This window comes from Falco punctatus (genome assembly GCF_963210335.1).
Source record: "Falco punctatus genome assembly, chromosome: 4".
Taxonomy (NCBI): Eukaryota; Metazoa; Chordata; class Aves; order Falconiformes; family Falconidae; genus Falco; species Falco punctatus.
The window spans coordinates 93,044,600-93,062,237 of NC_137583.1; the positions used below are offsets into that span (position 1 = coordinate 93,044,600).

A 17,638-nucleotide genomic window follows, 5' to 3' on the forward strand; every position below is an offset into this window, starting at 1 on the left:
TATGAGAAGCTAGCTGGATCATTAAATCCTCAAACTTGACTTGACTCCCAGATCACTAAATTTAACTTCTAACAATGAAGGTCTGGTTTACATTTGAATTATCTCCCTTCATCCCTATATTATGCCTCCGTGACTATTTCCCAACCGGGCTTATCTAAGTGTTCCTCTCTGCATTGCATTTCTGTTACTGTCAAATAGCCTGTGGCCTTGACCTCACCTCCACACTTAATCCCATGCATGACCTATGCAATGAGGACTTGTAAGGGGGGTATCCTGTGCTTTCATTCAGCTGACAGCCATCCGCCGGTCTGTTCTCTTCCATGTAATGCCAGGCATCCCTAAATCTGCAAATGAGGCTTAGCTGCATGGTTAAGAACCAAGATTAAAACAGGAACAGAACCTGGTCAGACATGCACCCCTATACACATTCACCAAAATCAAGTTCTTACGAATGCCAGAACCTGAACTGAAATGTCAGCTCAGCTCCAAATGTCATGACACTGTGTTTGACCTACTGGTCAGGCAGTATTGCAGCATGAAGTCCTGGTAAACCAGATATCCATGAACAAACAGTACTTGGGCTGAAACTTCCAACTCAGTACCTAGTATTCAGGACCGTAATGGACAAAAAGTGGAGCAATAAAGACTTCAAAAGGTTTCCATTTAAATTTACACTTCTCTCCTCTGTGATTTCCTTTGCCATATGCATTTGCAGGGTTGAACCAGCCAGGACTGATTAATAAAGCCATTTTTTAAGCTTTACCCTCTACGACGTGAAGGAAAATAAACCCTAAATCAGGAATAAGGAATGCCAGTGCAATTATCTCTCAGTACTGTTCAATCCGCTCCACCACCTTGTCAATCACTACATGCAACAGATTTCAGAGCCACTGACTGACGTTTCGCCTGCATTACGCACCTTAGCTACCTATGTGAGGTATGGCATGCTCAGAGTGCCATCCTGTGACTGTATGAAATACTGCACCACAGATGTAAATTATTTTGATGTTTTGATCTGCACCACACACGATGATGGAAAATGCCCCCCTTTTAAAGATGAGAAGGGCATTTTCCCCTGCTAAGTGATCACAAATCATCATGAAACTGCATGCATTATGAACAGGATTTCCTATCTTCATCCTTATTCCAACATATTTTGTCACATGTGTTTTTAATAATTTCACGTAAGTCAAAGTCATGGTCAGTTGGTGCTACATTACCAGATGCATCCCTTTGTTTTGTTCAAATTTGGGTCACGTTTCAAATCCCAAGCCGTACCTTTTGTTCTTAACCTTGTCGTGTGAATCAAAAGGTAACGGAGGAGCTATCAGTGAGGTTTAATTACATTTTCTTGTACACTACTTCTAAGTCTTAACCCACATCTCTTTGTAGCCACTCCAGTCAAATTCAGCTGGCTTTGCAACATTTATATTGTGGCTTTTTATGCTTGAAACAATAGTAAGGCCACAAAGCCTTCCATTTGTTTAAATTTGTATCAATTCTGCTCAATAAGGCAGAATTTCTGTAAGTGACTTTTCCAACTAAGTACTGTGATTCCGCAGTTTAGTACTGTAAATGAATTGCAATAACAGAGTGGACATAATGTGAGATTACAAGATTTATTACATGTGTTTATTTCTACAGTAGATATAGAAATCAACCAGGCAAAATGAAAAAGGCTACTTACGGGCAAATCGTGAAAGTGGTCGTGCATTTTTGTCACCTGTCTCGTTCGCAACTGAAAGGAGAAAATACAGAGAAATAAAAAGCGTTACATCTAAGTGTTGCATTAATATTAATGATAATACCAACTCCCATGCATATAAAGGAGAGAAGACTGTTCACAGTAACAGCATTTGAATATATATGTATAGGTAAACACACAGACAGATATATAACACTTTTTTTAATGCCTCCAAATATATTGTTTGCATGTTTGTCTGTCTCGTTCAGTTTGGCTTTCAGACTCAGCAGGGAATACCACAGGCACCTGCAAACATTGTCTTGTCCCACATAATAATTGAATCATATAATTGCCCAACATTCAAGCACTAGCCATTAACACTATATAGCAATAGATGACTGTAGTCATCCTTACAAATTCTATTTTATATTGGACTTTTTTCCAGGTGCTAAATAAAATGTCATTTTTCCTGATTGTCTTAATAGTACAGTAAGAAAAAGGTAAAATTATTCCACCTATATGAAGAAATGCACTAGCAATTTTGGAAGGCCAGAGGATCATTTAATAAAAAAATTAAATCAAATTTAAGGATCTGTGCAAAGGAATCCTCTGACATTTGGAACTGCACGGGGATTTCACCTAGGACAAAAACAACCCCATACAAATCCTGCATTCTTCTGCCTCAGATTCATTCTGGCATAGCTCTCAACATTTCTGTGACCCAGCCAGTATGCAGTTAGTCAAAAGCATAAATGACTCTTTGGGGTTCTCACAATATTAAACTATAACTGAAAGAATGGGAGCATTATCAAGGACAGAAATTACCACCCATTACTTTTTATCTTTTATAGCTAGAATAATCACGAGGAACAGCACTGATGAGCACATAGGGAGGACAGCATATCATAAGTGCACATAGACACCTTGCCAATTCTTTGCTTTCTTTAAAACTGCTGGTTTTTAGAGACAAGACCAACCAAGCTAAGAAATCCCACAAAAGGATGCAAAATATGACCAGAACAGAGACTCACAGGTTCCTAGCAGGATGTCAACTATAATGGATTTTTTGAAGCCAGGAATGACTTTTGATAAAATTTAAATCTTCTGACAAGTCTTAAGGTTGTCAGTTTAAGTTTGGCTTTATTTAAGACCAATACCCAGTGTGACTCCAGCTTTCCCTGCTTGCTCTTCAATCTTGACCTGCTGATGAAGGTGGCTGTAGCACTTACTTTAGTGAACAGCAGGACTTCTTGAACTCACCGCCTCGTTTTGCTCCCATCAGCCAGTAGATGGCGCCCTTTAAACACCGGTGCCTCCCTATCAGCCTGGAGAGGTTGGCCGGAGAGGGGGGCCCTGAGGTCCCCCAGGTCCTACAAGACACCCTTCCTTGGCTTGAGTCCATCACAGGTACCTGCAGCATAAACCCCAGCCAAGTCAGGTCTCCCGGGACATTGCATGCAGGGACATGGGAGTGACCGCACAGTTACACAGCTCCAGAGCAATTCATCATTTCAGAGCCAAACCTGACTCTGCTTGAGGTGATCGCAGAATCACAGAATGGCTGGGGTCAGAAGGGACCTTTGGAGATCATCTAGTCCAACCCCCCGCTCAAGCAAGTTCACCTACAGCAGCTTGCACAGGATCGCATCCAGGGTAATGGCATGGTGAAGGAGAGGCTGAGGCAACCTCCGTGGGGCAGGGATCTGAATAGTTGGACCCAGCGAGACCGAGAACCATGCCAGAAAACACTGCTACAGCCAATATGTAAAGGTCAAGAGGCCAGGCTTTGCTTTTAACTCAGCAATGACAGCTTGCATGGGTAGGCTGAGAGATCGCCTGCCAGACTGGTCCCTTCGGGGGTCCCAGGTATCTCCCCATATTGAAGCAGTGCCTGGGCAAATTCGTAACATGCAGCGATGTCTGAATTAGAGCATCAAGTGAGCTATTAGATCAGTGAGGAAAGAGCCTGCTAAGGGCCTTTTAACTGCGCTGTTCTCTGCTTTAGAATATGTCCTCCGCTCTGGGGGCAGATGGCACTCCCTGGTCACCATGGGCTTCAGCTGCACACAAGGTCTCACCTGTGTTTCACCCTCCAGCTGGATGTTGCAACAAGAGCACTCCACCCAGCATCTGTGTTTGGACAGCTCAGCTCCCGGGCTTACAGCATCCAACACAACAGGTGTCACCAACCCCCTCAAAAAAAAAGCATTTTCCAGTTCCAGGCTGCATAGATTTGTTTTCAGTTGTCAGTGTTTTCCAAACATCAGATGGTGTCATATAAGGAGTAATGCCCACGCATCTGGCATACAGTGACATGGAACAAAGGTGCAGGTAGAACAGCAATGCAATGAGCAGGACAGAAAGCACTGGGGATGCTGAACCTGCATTACTAGCAAGACTCCAGGTACAATTGAGCTAACTGCTGCCCGGGAATTGTCTGGGACCAGTGAGGGGTGTGTGTAGGTGAGATCCCAGATTTGTTTAGCCCTGCAACCAAAAGGGGAAGGATTCAGAGCATTTCTGTGTTCACTCTGTGTGAAAATCATAGAAGATTTTACTTCATGCAGTTTTTACTGCAGAAATTCTGCATATTTACCCTACAGCTGTCTTGTAGGGGTCTTTGGAGACACAGAGAACTAACAGACCTATGTATGGGATACATGGGAATGAAAAAAGACTTCTTCTCCAGATAGCCTGAAATAGTCTGGTTTTATTCAAGTTTATGAGTAGTAATAAGCTTTTGGGAGAAAGCAGCTGAATCGTTGAGAGAACAAGTCATGACCCACACCAAAGATTACTTCTGGTGTTTCCAAAGATTCCCTGTACTGGTGTCTCTTCAGATATGCATATTCTTCAGCCACACTCTACCCCTGTGTACGCTGAAGTCTAGGCTGATTTTCTTCTCCGATTAGGAAAACTGCAGATATTTACTTCATTCTTCTAAGTGGGTGGGACCTTCTTCCATTTCCGTCCCACCATTTTTAATAGTTTTTAATATATATATTAAAACATGCAAATTTGAAGTTTTTTTCAATTCTAAGCTGGAAGCAAATAAATCTTGGTGAGGGGTACAGCAACATCCAGGTAGCTTGTAAGTAACTTTCTGTTCCTTCAGAAAGACAGCTGCAACAGGTAGGAGACATCATTCTCTAATCACCCCATTAGAGCAAAATATTCACGTGCTGTCTATGCTCTCCTGTCCAAGTAGACAACAAAATACCAGATCTAGTCAAATTTCTTCCATTTCAAAAGTATCATGTTGTATCATAACTGCCTGGAAATCTCAAGAGCCTCTCATTGCAATTATATCTTTATAGGTATGATCAGTTCTTTGATTAATGTGGATCACTCAAATGCGAGTTCACTGGGTGCCCGCTTCCTGAGCGGGCTTCATTTTTTTAATGTCTGCCCTGTTAAAAACTGTTTCCTACAGCTTGCCACCTTTTTCTGCCAAAGGTATCGGTTTCACCAGTACGCCCCCTCAGCCAATTTAGTTTTCAAAGATCCTTTGTCTAACTTCTAGTACAGTGCAAAGAAAAACATACCACTTCGTAGTATTGACTCATCGAGACTGACAGACAATAGCACAGCATCTGTATTTTGCCATTAAGCAGCTGAGAGGCTGAAAAAAGAAAGGCAGGTATTTTTTACCCACCAGTAAACACATTCTGTCAAGGAGAATTCTTTCTTTTTTTAATCAGCCAAAGGGTGGATGAGCTTAACGATATATTTCACGCTGCTAGTAAGTTTGCCAGTGTTGGAAGAGGAAAAGCACATTAGATAAGGCGAGAACACAGATAGGTAGATAACCTTACATTGAACATGCAGTCTGAATAAACTCTGCTCTAGGACTTTTCTTTCTTTTCCCCTTCATTGCTGCACTTGGAACAGCATTCCTGTAAAAAAATCCTTGGCTTGCCCTATATCTCCTATATAACATATCTCCTGGTAATCTTTTCCATCAAAACTCAAAAAAGAGGATAACAGTAATGCGACTGCTGAGACAACTGTGTGTGTCTGCTTTTTACAAGCAAATCAAAGATCACCTCCGGAAACTCCAGCAGTTTTTGCTCTCAAAGACTATAAAGACATCAGATGTTTTAGAAAATTATCAAGCTCAATCTTAAAAGTAGCTTGGTTTTTATGCTTACCCATCTTATTTTAACCTAAGGTTATCACCTATCATTTAATTTGTGTCAACTTATGTCCATTTGTTCTTGCACCAGCAATCCCTTTAAGCTGAAGTTACTTCTTTCTGGCGCTTAATCTTCCTCTGACTTGGGCATGGAAAGACTAACTTTCCCTCTTCCATCATCATTTTGTGGACTAAACACACCAAGATAATCTAGTTTTGCCAAACAAATAGGTATCTTCATATCCCCTCCTATATTTATTGAACCTCCTCCGTGTCAATTTATTTTCTTACAGATACTGTATGCAAACATTAAGAGGCCTTATTCTTGCCTGGTCACACATCAATTGTGTGCTGTGACACCCCTCTCATACAATTAACAGACTCTCAGATCATAGCAGAAGGTTTTGTTATTAAGTCCTTATCTGCATGATCTTTCACTTTGCGTACCGCTTCATTTCAGTTGTTGTTAGACCCATCCTCTCCGTCAGGTGAACCTCACAGGAGATATTCAGATCCTCCCCTGTACTGGCAAGGCATTGTGTCATCAGCAGCAACTATCAGCACTTTCCTTTTTTCTGAGTCACAGTCATTAACAAAATTCCTTCACAAGACCAATTGAACACAGGGATCTGAAGCACAATAGCACAGAAGGAAGGCTTTCCTGGTGGCTTTCTGACCCATTTAGAAAGTTCCTCATAAGAAAACCTATTCTTGGAGGATTTTAAGTCATATAAGGAGATCAGAAAAAGCTCAGACCAAATGAATAATAGCTCATAATGAGGCAAATTCTGCTTCTGAGAGTTTTTATCCAACACTACACAAATTGCAAGCACATGAACCACACAGCCAGTGCACACATTACTAAGCCAGAGACTATTCAGACCCCTTCAGAGTCAGTCACCCAGGGTTTTCTAGAGTGCTGAATCCCAGGACCCCACAGGAAATGCCAGCAACCTCACATCATTTGAAATGCTCGTGCTGTAAACATCAACAGTATAGGCAGTATAAACATACCCTATAAAACAAATCAGTAGGGTCACAAAGTTACAAGAATATGCAGCAACCTTTTGCTGATAAAAAATACTGGATGATTTGACTGTCTCTCTGGACTTAAGGTTCTAATTAGTTACTACAATTAAGTAATAAATCAATTGGATGGATGGAAAAGGCACAGTATGTGTCTCTTGGACCTGAAGATCACAAAACACATTCAAAACAAGAGCTATGTTTCAAAATACTTCTGGAAAGGCAGGAAACCACTATTTTCACTTACAAGTAATAACCAAGAGCCACAAGCCATGCCACCCAGCATTTCCTGAAATAACTCCTAATGGATTTTTGTTGCTGCTGTTTGCCTGGCAACAACATTGTACACCAAACATTGTCCTCCTCCGTTAACTGAGAAAGGAACACTGTACATAACTGATGATTCATTTTTGTTATAAAAGGATTCTTACACTGTAGGTTATTTGCATCTGTGATGCGAAAGTTCCTTCTGCAGTGGAAAACACTTTGTTCCCTCAGACAACTGAAGATAGCTCCCACCTCACTCTGAAGGGACTCTGACTCCATGCACAGGTTTCTGAGCTTCTGTGTCTCTCCAACAGCCACAGAAATATTTTCCAAAGGCCAAGGTGTACCCACGGGGACTGTAACAGAGAAACAGGTGCAAAATATCTCTGCGGAAAGAAGCAAGCTATTCAATACTCTACTGAGCACCAGCCAAATTTGATTTAGAAGCAGAGATAGAAACACTGAACAAACAAACTCTGGCCCTATCGGCACCTAAAGACTGAAGGGGCCCTGATGCTGGATTTTGAAGATGAAGAAAAATAGGAGCAAACACCAGCAACTGCCTGAACGAAAACCACCTTCCTTGCACCAAGGCCCACGTTAAACATACTCCTGACTTCAAAACTGAGACACAACCTTGCATGACTTATTCAAACTTTTAACATACGTTCTGTAGACTGAATATCCCCTAACTCTCCAAGTTCACAGAATAATGGCTCTGGTCACACAAGCTCCAGGCCACTCTCATTCCTAACCTCTGCCGTGCCAGTTTTCAAAGTACCAAGAGCACAGCTGCTTTGCTTCCCTGGCCATACACACACACACATGGCTCTGGCCCACCCAGTCACCAACAGCACGTGGCTACCTGAAAAGTTGTGAATCAGGAGATGAAAGAAGACAAACTATATAAACAGATAAAACTTTTGGTTTCTGGAATGTGACTTTTTTTTTTTTTTTTGTCCCGTCCCCAACCTGGAAGTGTCCAGGCCGATTTTCTACATTTAGTTGAGATTTCTTACTTCTGGTAGCCCTAAACAGATTGCTCATTGTAGCAAACCTACTCACATCTTTCTCCTGAGGGTAACTATATGCCTGAAAAGCTTGGCCTAGGTCATATATTTCTGCACAGTGAATCTAAGACAGATAGATGGAAATAACAAACCATGGGATTTTTAGAACAGGATCCTGCCCATGTAGGCTACCATGACTTCCAGCTCACTTCATTAGAAAATACAACACATAAACAATAGCATAGTGACCAGGCACGTAACAATATCAGATGTCATAGCAAGATATTCTCCTGATTGGCATACCCTCACCCACCAGCAATTCTCTGTCCTTGAGCTTCTTCACCCACTCCTCTATTGCTCATCATGCTCACCACAACTTGGAGCACTTGAGTGGAAGTACAGCCATCACTGGAGGAGCCCAAGTACATTTGCCTCTCTCTCACGCTGCACCTCTTACCCTTTTTTAGTTACGCTTCCCCTGTACAAAGATCCGGCTACATTCCTGCATAGCTGAGAGGCCACCTTCCCCACCTAGAAGCAAGGATGCAGAACAAAGATCACTTGTGCCATTTCTTGTATTACTCCATAAACAATTGCTGTTAGACGATGCCCAATAATCCAGTCTAACTAGGGCAGACTGGAATATGGAGGAAATCCAAGTGAAAATCTCCAGAAGCTTCTTACTTCAGTACTTTCCTTAAGACACCAGTTTTCTTTTCTCTCCCCTTTTTTTGAGTCTGGAAAAGTTATCTCTTCCTAGCAGAAGGATGGGAAACATCTGGGCCCTGGCATTGATCATCTTATCCAAGAGACATGTCCTCCATCACAAGGCTCTAAAACACAAGCTGATCACCCTGCACTTCTGGCCACCACCCGAAACCGACCACTGGATTGCACATGCTTTAGTCTGGCTCAGTTCAGCAGCTCTTGCATTTCTCAAATACTGGCTTGTGACTCATACAGCCCTTACATATAGCCACCAATTATGATGTGGTTACACATCAAGTCACATCACTCCAAAACTAGCCTCCTTGTGCAGGTAGACTCTAAAACCATAACAGCTCTGCTTTCAAGTCCTTTGTGGGTTAGCAGAAACAATCTGTTTCCCTCAGGGACACCAGGTCAAGTCCTGAGGAAGCATATACTTTACTGAACCAAGCTCACAACTTTAGGCATTTACTCAAACACTGAACATCAAGTAAGAGAATACAGATATTCTGTGCGCTCCTGTGACACCACCAAGTCACTATCTATTTTATACCTCTAGATAATGGGATGATGTCTAAACAAAAGGAGAAATTTCAAGTGACTCACAGTGGACGTATTTAATAGTTCAAAGCTGCACCAGGGAAGGTTCAGACTTGACATGAGGAAACATTTCTTTACCCTGAAGTGGGCAGGCAGTTGCACTCCATGGTCATTGTAGGTCCCTTCCAGCTGAATTATTCTATGCTATGCTATCCTTCTTCCCATCTCCTCCTTTTCCAAGCAGTACAGGCTGAAGAAATCTCTGATGACATTTCTCCCCAGCCCTGCAGTAGCAGAAGGCATTGACTGGGTAACCATGCCCCAGCCCAGACACTGGCTGTCACCTTGTGGGAAGCAGACCTGTGCCTCCTGATGGGGGTGAGAGCTCTGGATTGTCTCGAGATAACCAGACCACCTAAATAACTTTGCAAAAAGCAAGTGTCAAGTGCAGCTCTTGAAAGTCTTCTGTGCTTAGACAGTTAAGCTGGGTTTCCACAGGATGGCAAACCTCCACGTGTGACACTAGCGAGGCTCAAAGATCAAGCCCTCGGGCTGATGCAGGACATGCTCCTCAACTGAACAGCTGCAAATCCTTGGGAGGCGAGCAGTGCCTATTCATGTCCCCATGGGTCGTTTTTTTTTTCCTTCTCATTTCCAGAAATGCCTGATCTGTTTCCTATAGAAAAACATTCTGAAACAAAAGAGCTCAGAAGAACAGTACTCCATGAGAGAGAAGGTCCATCTGGCCCAACACTCCATCTCCAAAGCAGCCAAGCAGCACTGTCCAAAGGAGAGCCCACGACCAGTGCGGGTCTACTCTGCCAGGGTCCTGGGGGTGCTCCTAGGCCTCAATGGCTGGGACCGGCCTCCCCTGGAACCCCCAGTGCCCCCGTCTCCTGCCAAGGGCGCAGGGGACATAGCTCAGCCTGGGCCATGCTGTAGCTGTGCCCGTGCCTGCCCCTGTCTCCTGGCTGGGCCTGGGCCCTGCCCTGCGGAGCTGCTCTCCTGCAGGGACCCCTCAGGCCTCCGTCGCAGCTCGTCACGCAGAACTCCAGGCACAACGTGGCGTAACTCTTCTGTTCTGTTGTGTTGTATTCCTCACACTCACCACGAGTCAAACACCGATGAGACTTATTTCACTGAAAAGCCGGGGGGGTCCGCTCCAAAAACACTTCCAAGGACACATAGTGCAAAGGTTACAAGGGGAAACAGGGTATTCTGTTGTTCTGAATCCCTTTCAGAGCCGATGGTCACAAGCAGTGACACAATGCGCATGTGCAGCCAGGAGCAGGCTGATGCGTTCCTCAGTTCAGCTTGCAAAAGCATCCCTTGCCGTCTGGCAAAGGCACGGAGCTGCAGAAAGTAGCAGCAGGGACCCAGGCCAAGGAGTCCCCATTTTCTGAGTGAGAAGGTGAAGAATGAGGATCAGGACCGACCCCACATGAAAGAAGAAGAAGAAACGTGTGGCACCTTTGGTTACTTCCCGAAGTATGACAGGTACCAATGACAAGCACACTTTTTGTCTTCAGAAACGTGCTCCGCCGCTGTGCTTCTTGGCCAGGGATGCACGGGAAGCGCCCTCGTGCCTGCCCTGCGCTTGCCTTGCAGGCAGGGAGAGCTGACAAGGGGCAGCTCCTGATGGGGCAGCGAGCCTGGAGCCCTGCCAGGCAGAGGCTGTTCTGCACAAGCGAGAAGCCCTGGGGAAACGGAGCCGAGGGCAGAGCAGAGCTGGCTCCTGCCAAGGCTTGTGATGGGCAAGAGAGCCAGAGCGCCAGGGCACGGGGGTGCCTCGGAGGTGCAAGCGCAGCAGGCGAGAACCTGGCCGAAAGGGCTCGGAGGAGCCCTGACAAGGGGCTGTGCTCAGTGCGACAGAGGACAAGAAGCAACTCCTGGGGGCCGGACTGGGGCCCCCCCAGGAGCCCCGAAAGCTTCCTCCCCCCGGGTGCGGGGCACGAGGCCACCTTCGTGGAGCACGAGCAGCGGGCACCCAGCCAGAATGGCCCAAAGGAGCCCTGGCCAGGGGCCCTGCGCGGTGCTGCAGAGGCAGGCAAAAAACCCCCGGGGCGGGACGCTTGGTAGCCCACCGCGGGGGAAAAAAAGCCTTCCTCCCCCCAGCTGCGGGGCACGAGAGGCCACCTTCGCGGTGCACGAGCAGCAGGCGGTGACCTGGCCCGAGGGACCCGAGGAGCCCTGACAAGTGGTCGCGCTCAGTGCTGCAGAGGAAGGCGAAAAACCCCCGGGGGCCAGTGCCAATGTGCCCCGGGGGAAAATTCCTTCCTGACCCCAGGCAGCGCTGGCGATCGGCTGTTCCCTGAGCATGTGAGCAGGACCTGCTTCCTCGTCCCACGGGCTGGGCACGCCTCCCGGGAGATGCCGAGCCTCTCCCTCTGACCTGGAGCCATCGCAGGGGCTTCCAAGAGTGACCAAATGCCCCCGGCCCGATCTACTTAGGGGGCAAGACTCCTGCTGGCCCCTGATGGGACACCAGTGGGTGCTCCAAAGCTCCGGGACCCCTGGCAATACTGCTGCATCTTGTTTCTTACGGCTGCTGCCCCTGGCTCCACGGGGATGAGGACGGCGAGCCCTGCGGCGCTCCTCAAGAAGGCGTTCCCGTGGTGTTGCCACCACTGTCCAGCTGAGAAGGCCCGACAGCCTCGGGCACCCCCAGGGGTGGGTGGTTCTTCTCCTCTCCTGAGGGGCTGGTGTCTGTTCCCCGAAGGCTGAAACAACATCTCCACCCATCAGATGGGCTTTGGCCGTGGCCCTGCCGGGAGCTGCCCTTGCAGCGGAGAAGCTCCAGCAGCCTCGTCCAGGCTCCAGGCTCCCTCCCTCAGCCCCCAGGGAATTCCATGATTCCCTCGAGGGCTCCCTCTCGGGTGCCTTCAGGCTGGTGCCAGGCCAGCTCTGGCAGGGGGACACGGGACAATGCCCCTTTTATACTCCCCCGGGGCACTGTGACAGCGCGTTGCCGGGTGACGGCACTGTGACATGGGGTAACACGGGGGTGACAGTTGCCCCATGCGCAGCCCCACCCCCAGCCAACACCCTTGGAAAGAAGGGCTCTGGGGTGCCAGCCCCGAGGCAGCCCCTGTGCCCAGGAGGCCCAGGGGGCTGTCCCTGCCCTCGGTGGCCATGCACGGGGCACAGCTGATGGGCGTCCCTGACGCCTCCTCTGCCACTCGGCTCCCGAGGACAAACCCCGGGCTGTTCCTCCTCTCTCAGGGCATGGCAGGGACCGTCCCTGCAGCCCAGAGCCCAGCCCTGTCGCCGTCCCCTCTCTGCGCCAGAGCCAACGTCCATGTGGCCCTGCAGCCAGAAGGACCAGGGACTCGATCTGCCTGGGCACAAAGCCTTTTCCAGGATATAGCAGGAGATGGGTTCAGCAGCTGCAGGCTGGAGGAAAGCCAAAGTGTGACCAGAGCCATAGGTTGGGACGGATGGTGCCAACAGATCGCCATGGTAATAAGAGAGGCTTTGACAAACAAGTGAGTGGAGGTTGAACTGACATGGTGGAAAGGCTGGTCATTTTGAGACCTAGAACATTTGGGTCTGTGCCCAAAGCACGGCCAGGCAAACAACAACATTTATAAACTGCAAAAATAGCCCATTGCTGCTGTGGCTGTCACATCCCCGTGTCCTACTGAAACCGAGCTGTGCAGCTCCTCTGTGAAACACACACGTTGGCCGTGTTTGTACAGGATGTAAACGCGCTTCAGGCACAGGGTAGGACATTCAGAGCTCATCTGTCACTTGAACCTAAGAGTTATTTGCCTACCTCTATTTGTGGGAGGATGTTTAGATCTTACCTAAACCCTGGCAATTCTCCTTTTCCTTTAGGATTTAGCACTTGAAGTACTGAAAAACTAAGGAAGGTGCTGTTCTTGTTGTTTTGTCTGTTGGTGCCAAAATTGGTTTGTTTGTTTTCAAAAAAAAAGCATGAAGGGTGGAGCCTGAGAGATGTGTTAAGGGGGCTTTTGCCCATCAGTAGCCTGATTGTGTCCAGCTCCACACAGTCCCCACCAGCAGATCCAGCTCTCCACCGGCTGGGCAGCAGATGGACTGTGTGAGTGGGCTCCAAATATGAAGCCGGGGGTGTCAGTCCAGTCACTTTCAAAAAGGATGTCTGCCTCCCAGGGACAAAAGCATCCACAGCTGCCATTAACTGAGCTTCCTTTTGGGAAGTTTCACTGAAGAAAGTGCCCAGTCACCCCAGATACTGAAAAATCTACAAGAGGCAAAACACTGTGTGTTGCAATTCATGGCACTGCCGTCTCTGGGGTTATGCTTTACTCTCCAGGCGTGTGAATAAAGGTTGATGAGGATTTGTTCAATGAATTCTGCAGGCATTTAGTCAAGAGGAAGGTTCTTGCTGGCAATGCTGATAGGGGTAAGGGGGTGGCTGGCCAGGTGGCCATCTGGTACTAAAAGGCAACTGCCATATGCATCTGTAAGATAATTGCCAAGAAGGACTGAAGATTATGCTTTTTATACACTCACCTGAAGCCACCTGTGAATATCAGTGTGATGAAATTACTGATGATGTTATTCAGATACACAGGAACATTTTTTTTAATTAAGGAAATTATGAAAAACAGTCTTCTAACACACACACAATAATGAGCTTGCAAAATTTGTGCAAGGAGTGCAGAGAGCTGCCAGACTGTCTTCTCAGTTAAAGAATCTCAACATTTTGGTGCAAGCTGAGTGTGATGAGACAGGCTCTTGCATGTGTCCCAATGTGGACCTGAGAGATCAGCAGGCAGAGCAAGACTAGAGATGAATTCCCTTGCCATGAGTGCCCCTCACCCAGAAGGCTTTGAGGGAAAAGACAGACTTTAAGGAGCAAGGCCTTTCAACGACATGGGATTGATGAGGAAAAACCTACACTTTGAGTTACACTTCAAAACAAACTGGTAGCCAGTGCATTTTAAGACCATGCTTCCCTCTCTGCTAAGGGCCACACAAGGCAAACGCATGCTGACACAGCACATCTTGAAACAATTAGCTATAGCTGTACTAACCACTTGCTGTACTGTGTGGGATGCAATCCTGTACCTTGGCCCCACCATTCATAAAGGCTGTGGAGGTCCTTGTCTGCATCCCAGGGAGGCACCCAAGCTGGTGCAGAGGCTGGAAGGCATGGCCTCTGAGGAGCGGCTGGGGACATGGGGTTTGTCTAGTTTGGAGGGAAGGAGGCTGAGGGGCGACCTCGCTGCTCTCTGCAGCTGCCTGAGGAGGGAGGTGGAGAGGGACGAGCTGAGCTCTGCTCCCTGGAACCCACTGCCAGGGTGTGTGGGAATGGTTCAAAGCTGCATCCATCAGGGGAGGTTTGGACTTGACATGACGAAACATTTCTTTACCAAGCGGGTGGTCAAACTCTGGAACAGGCTTTCTAGGGAAGTGGTTGATGCCTGTATTGGGTTTGCGTGGCTAGGTTTTGGTAGCAGGGGGGGCTACGGGGGTGGCTTCTATGAGAAGCTGCTATAAACTTCCTGCATGTCCAATGGAGCCAATGCCAGCTGGCTCCAAAACAGACTTTCCACTAGCCAAGGCCAAGCCCATCAGTGATGGTGGTAGCATCTCTGTGATAGCATATTTAAGAAGGTGAAAAAAAAAGCCTGGGCAACAAATTGCCGTGGGAGAATGAGAATATGTCAGAGCAGCAGCTCTGCAGACACCCAGGTCAGTGCAGAAGGAAGGGCAGGAGGGGCTGCAGGCACCAGAGCAGAGATTCCACTGCAGCCCCTCGTGAGGCAGGCTGTCCCCCTTAGTCCATGGAGGTTAATGGTGAAGCAGATCCACCTGCAGCCCGTGGAAGACCCCATGCCAGAGCAGGGGGATGCCTGAAGGAGGCTATGACCCTGTGGGAAGCCCACACCAAAGCAGGTTTGCTGGCAGGACCCGTGGCCCCATGGAGAGAGTAGCTCACACTGGATCGGGTTTGCTGGCAGAACATGTGACCCCACAGGGGACCCACACTGGAGCAGTCCATTCCTGAGGGACTGCAACCCACAGAAGGGATCCACACTGGAGCAGTTCATGAAGCAATGTAGCTCACGCGAAGAACTCACACTGGAGAAGTTCATGGAGAACAGTCTTCCATGGGAGGGACCCTGTGCTGGAGCAGGGGAAGAGCATGAGCAGTCTTCCTCCCAGAGGAAGGAGCAGCAGAGACAAAGTGATGAAACTGACCAAAACCATTCCCCGGCTCCCTGCGCTGCTCAGGGGGAGAAGGTAGACAATTCAGGAGTGAAGTTGAGCCTTGGAAGAAAGGAGGGGTGGGGGGAAGGTGTTTTTAAGTTTTGGGTTTATTTCTCACTATCCTACTCTGATGTGAATGGTAATAAATTAATTTCCCCAAGTTGATTCTCTTTGGCCTGTGACAGTAATTGCAGAGTGACCTCCCTGTCCTTATCTCAATCCATGAGCTTTTCATTCCATTTTCTCTCCCCTGACCAGTTGAGAAGGGGAGTGATAAAGCAGCTTTGGTGGGCACCTGATGTCTACAGCCAGGGTGAAGCTACCACAATGCCCCAAGCCTACCCATGTTTCAGAGGCATTTAGACAATACCCTTAATACCATGCTTAAACTTTTGGTCAGGCAGTTGGACTAGACAGGGGTCCTCAAACTTTTTAACCAGGGGGCCGGCACGTGGATGAAGTGGCAGGCAGTCATCTGCGGCTGCTTGGTTCCCCTCCCCCCGCCCCCCCCCGGTGAGATGGGGGCAGGGGGGGATCTGTAAATACCAGGGGCCAGATTCAGGACCTGGGGGGCCGTGTCCAGCCCACAGGTTGTAGTTTGAGGACCCCTGGACTAGACAGTCGTTGTAGGTCCCTTCCAACTGAACAATGCTATTCTAACTAAGAACATGAACAGAGAAAAAGCACCAGTTTCTCCCACTTTGTTGAAATTTGACAAAGAAAATTAAAGATGCCTTGCCCGAAGTGCACAGCAGTTAAGCAACTGGATTTCAAAAGGGTGTTTTGGCAGTCGAAGAAGTTACACTGCCAACAGAGCTGTTTAGAAAAAAAGGATGGATTCTAAGGAGGATGTGTGAAGGGCCCTACAAAAGTGTTTTTAAAGAGTCTGTTTGTTTGAAAGCTAAGGCTCTTTCAGCTTGGGTGCCTCTTAGTTTTACCATGAAAACTTACTATTTCTTGGAGGAAACCAGGACTTGTACAAATTAAGTTGAAAACTCAGCTTCCTATTTAAAAATGCCTTTAAGGAAAATGTACAATCGGACCACAACTGGGCAATGGCATTAGTTCCTAAGTTAATCTGAGATGAACACCAGTTCACAAGGAAGCTATCTACTTGATTGTCTGATTTATAAAATGTCAGCTGGTATGTAAAAGCTCAGATTGAAACCCATGCTACCAACACCTTTAAGACACCTCTTTTGCACATTCTCTAACACTTCATGAAATGAGCTTGCATACATGTTACCAACCCCAAGTCAGCACCAATTCTTTTCATAAAAATAACCTGCTGTGATGCCTGAGTAATCATAGTTAAATTATACCATCACTTACATACAGTTCTGTAACAATATTCATCTAGAGGTTCTGATACAATAGAGCTTCTTTATGTAATAGCTAACATTAACACACTTCGATAAGTAACAAACACTTAGATCGATATACTTTTCCAGGGGAAAATATTTTAAACATTGTACATTAGTATAAATAAAAAGGCAAAAGCCCTTCAAGTCTGGACGAAGATTAAAAAGTGCTTCTTTACAAGAGGGTTTTCGTCCACTCTTACTTAAGTCAGCTGGAGAGATCTGAATAAAGCTGTAGTTCCTTCTCCCACCTTACTCTGATCATTCACTGAGATCCCATGCTTAGTACTGTTCCCAAAGAGTTTCCACTGAGGCTGGATCAACTGTCAGATGCTACAATTATTTATAAACTTAAGCTCCTAACCTCTCCTGTCATTTCCACATCCATTTTTTTCCCTTCTTAATAATGCAGGAATCATAACCAGAAATAACTCTCCAGTCCATTAACAAACTACACACAGCACAGACTCACAGAAGTACACAGATGACTGTCATTACATCTGCCTTCGTATTACCTCAGCACAGTAAAAATACCTGCCCATAGCAGATATTCATGTTGAATTTATTAGCATTTTCATTCCAGTAAACACATTATGAAACAATGTTATTGTGGTAGGAGGAAGCCAGCAAGGAAGACTGCTTTGCTGCTATATTAATACCTTATGTCATAGCACAAAAATCCTGCGCTCTACAGTCTCAGACTGGT

At 46.8% G+C, this 17,638-nt stretch overlaps 1 protein-coding gene across 3 annotated transcripts in view; it reads right to left on the reverse strand.

Moving 5' to 3' along the window:
* The window catches only part of PDE1C (phosphodiesterase 1C), a 376,897-nt gene that overhangs the window by 270,745 nt on the left and 88,514 nt on the right, over positions 1-17,638 (reverse strand). For all 3 annotated transcript variants that reach the window (XM_080383283.1, XM_080383284.1, XM_080383281.1), the window contains exon 2: positions 1,688-1,738. Coding sequence is in view for 2 of the 3 variants with exons in the window: in XM_080383284.1 (XP_080239410.1) it covers positions 1,688-1,738 (51 nt within the window). In the remaining variant the exon portion in view is untranslated. The remainder of the gene's footprint in view (positions 1-1,687; positions 1,739-17,638) is intronic.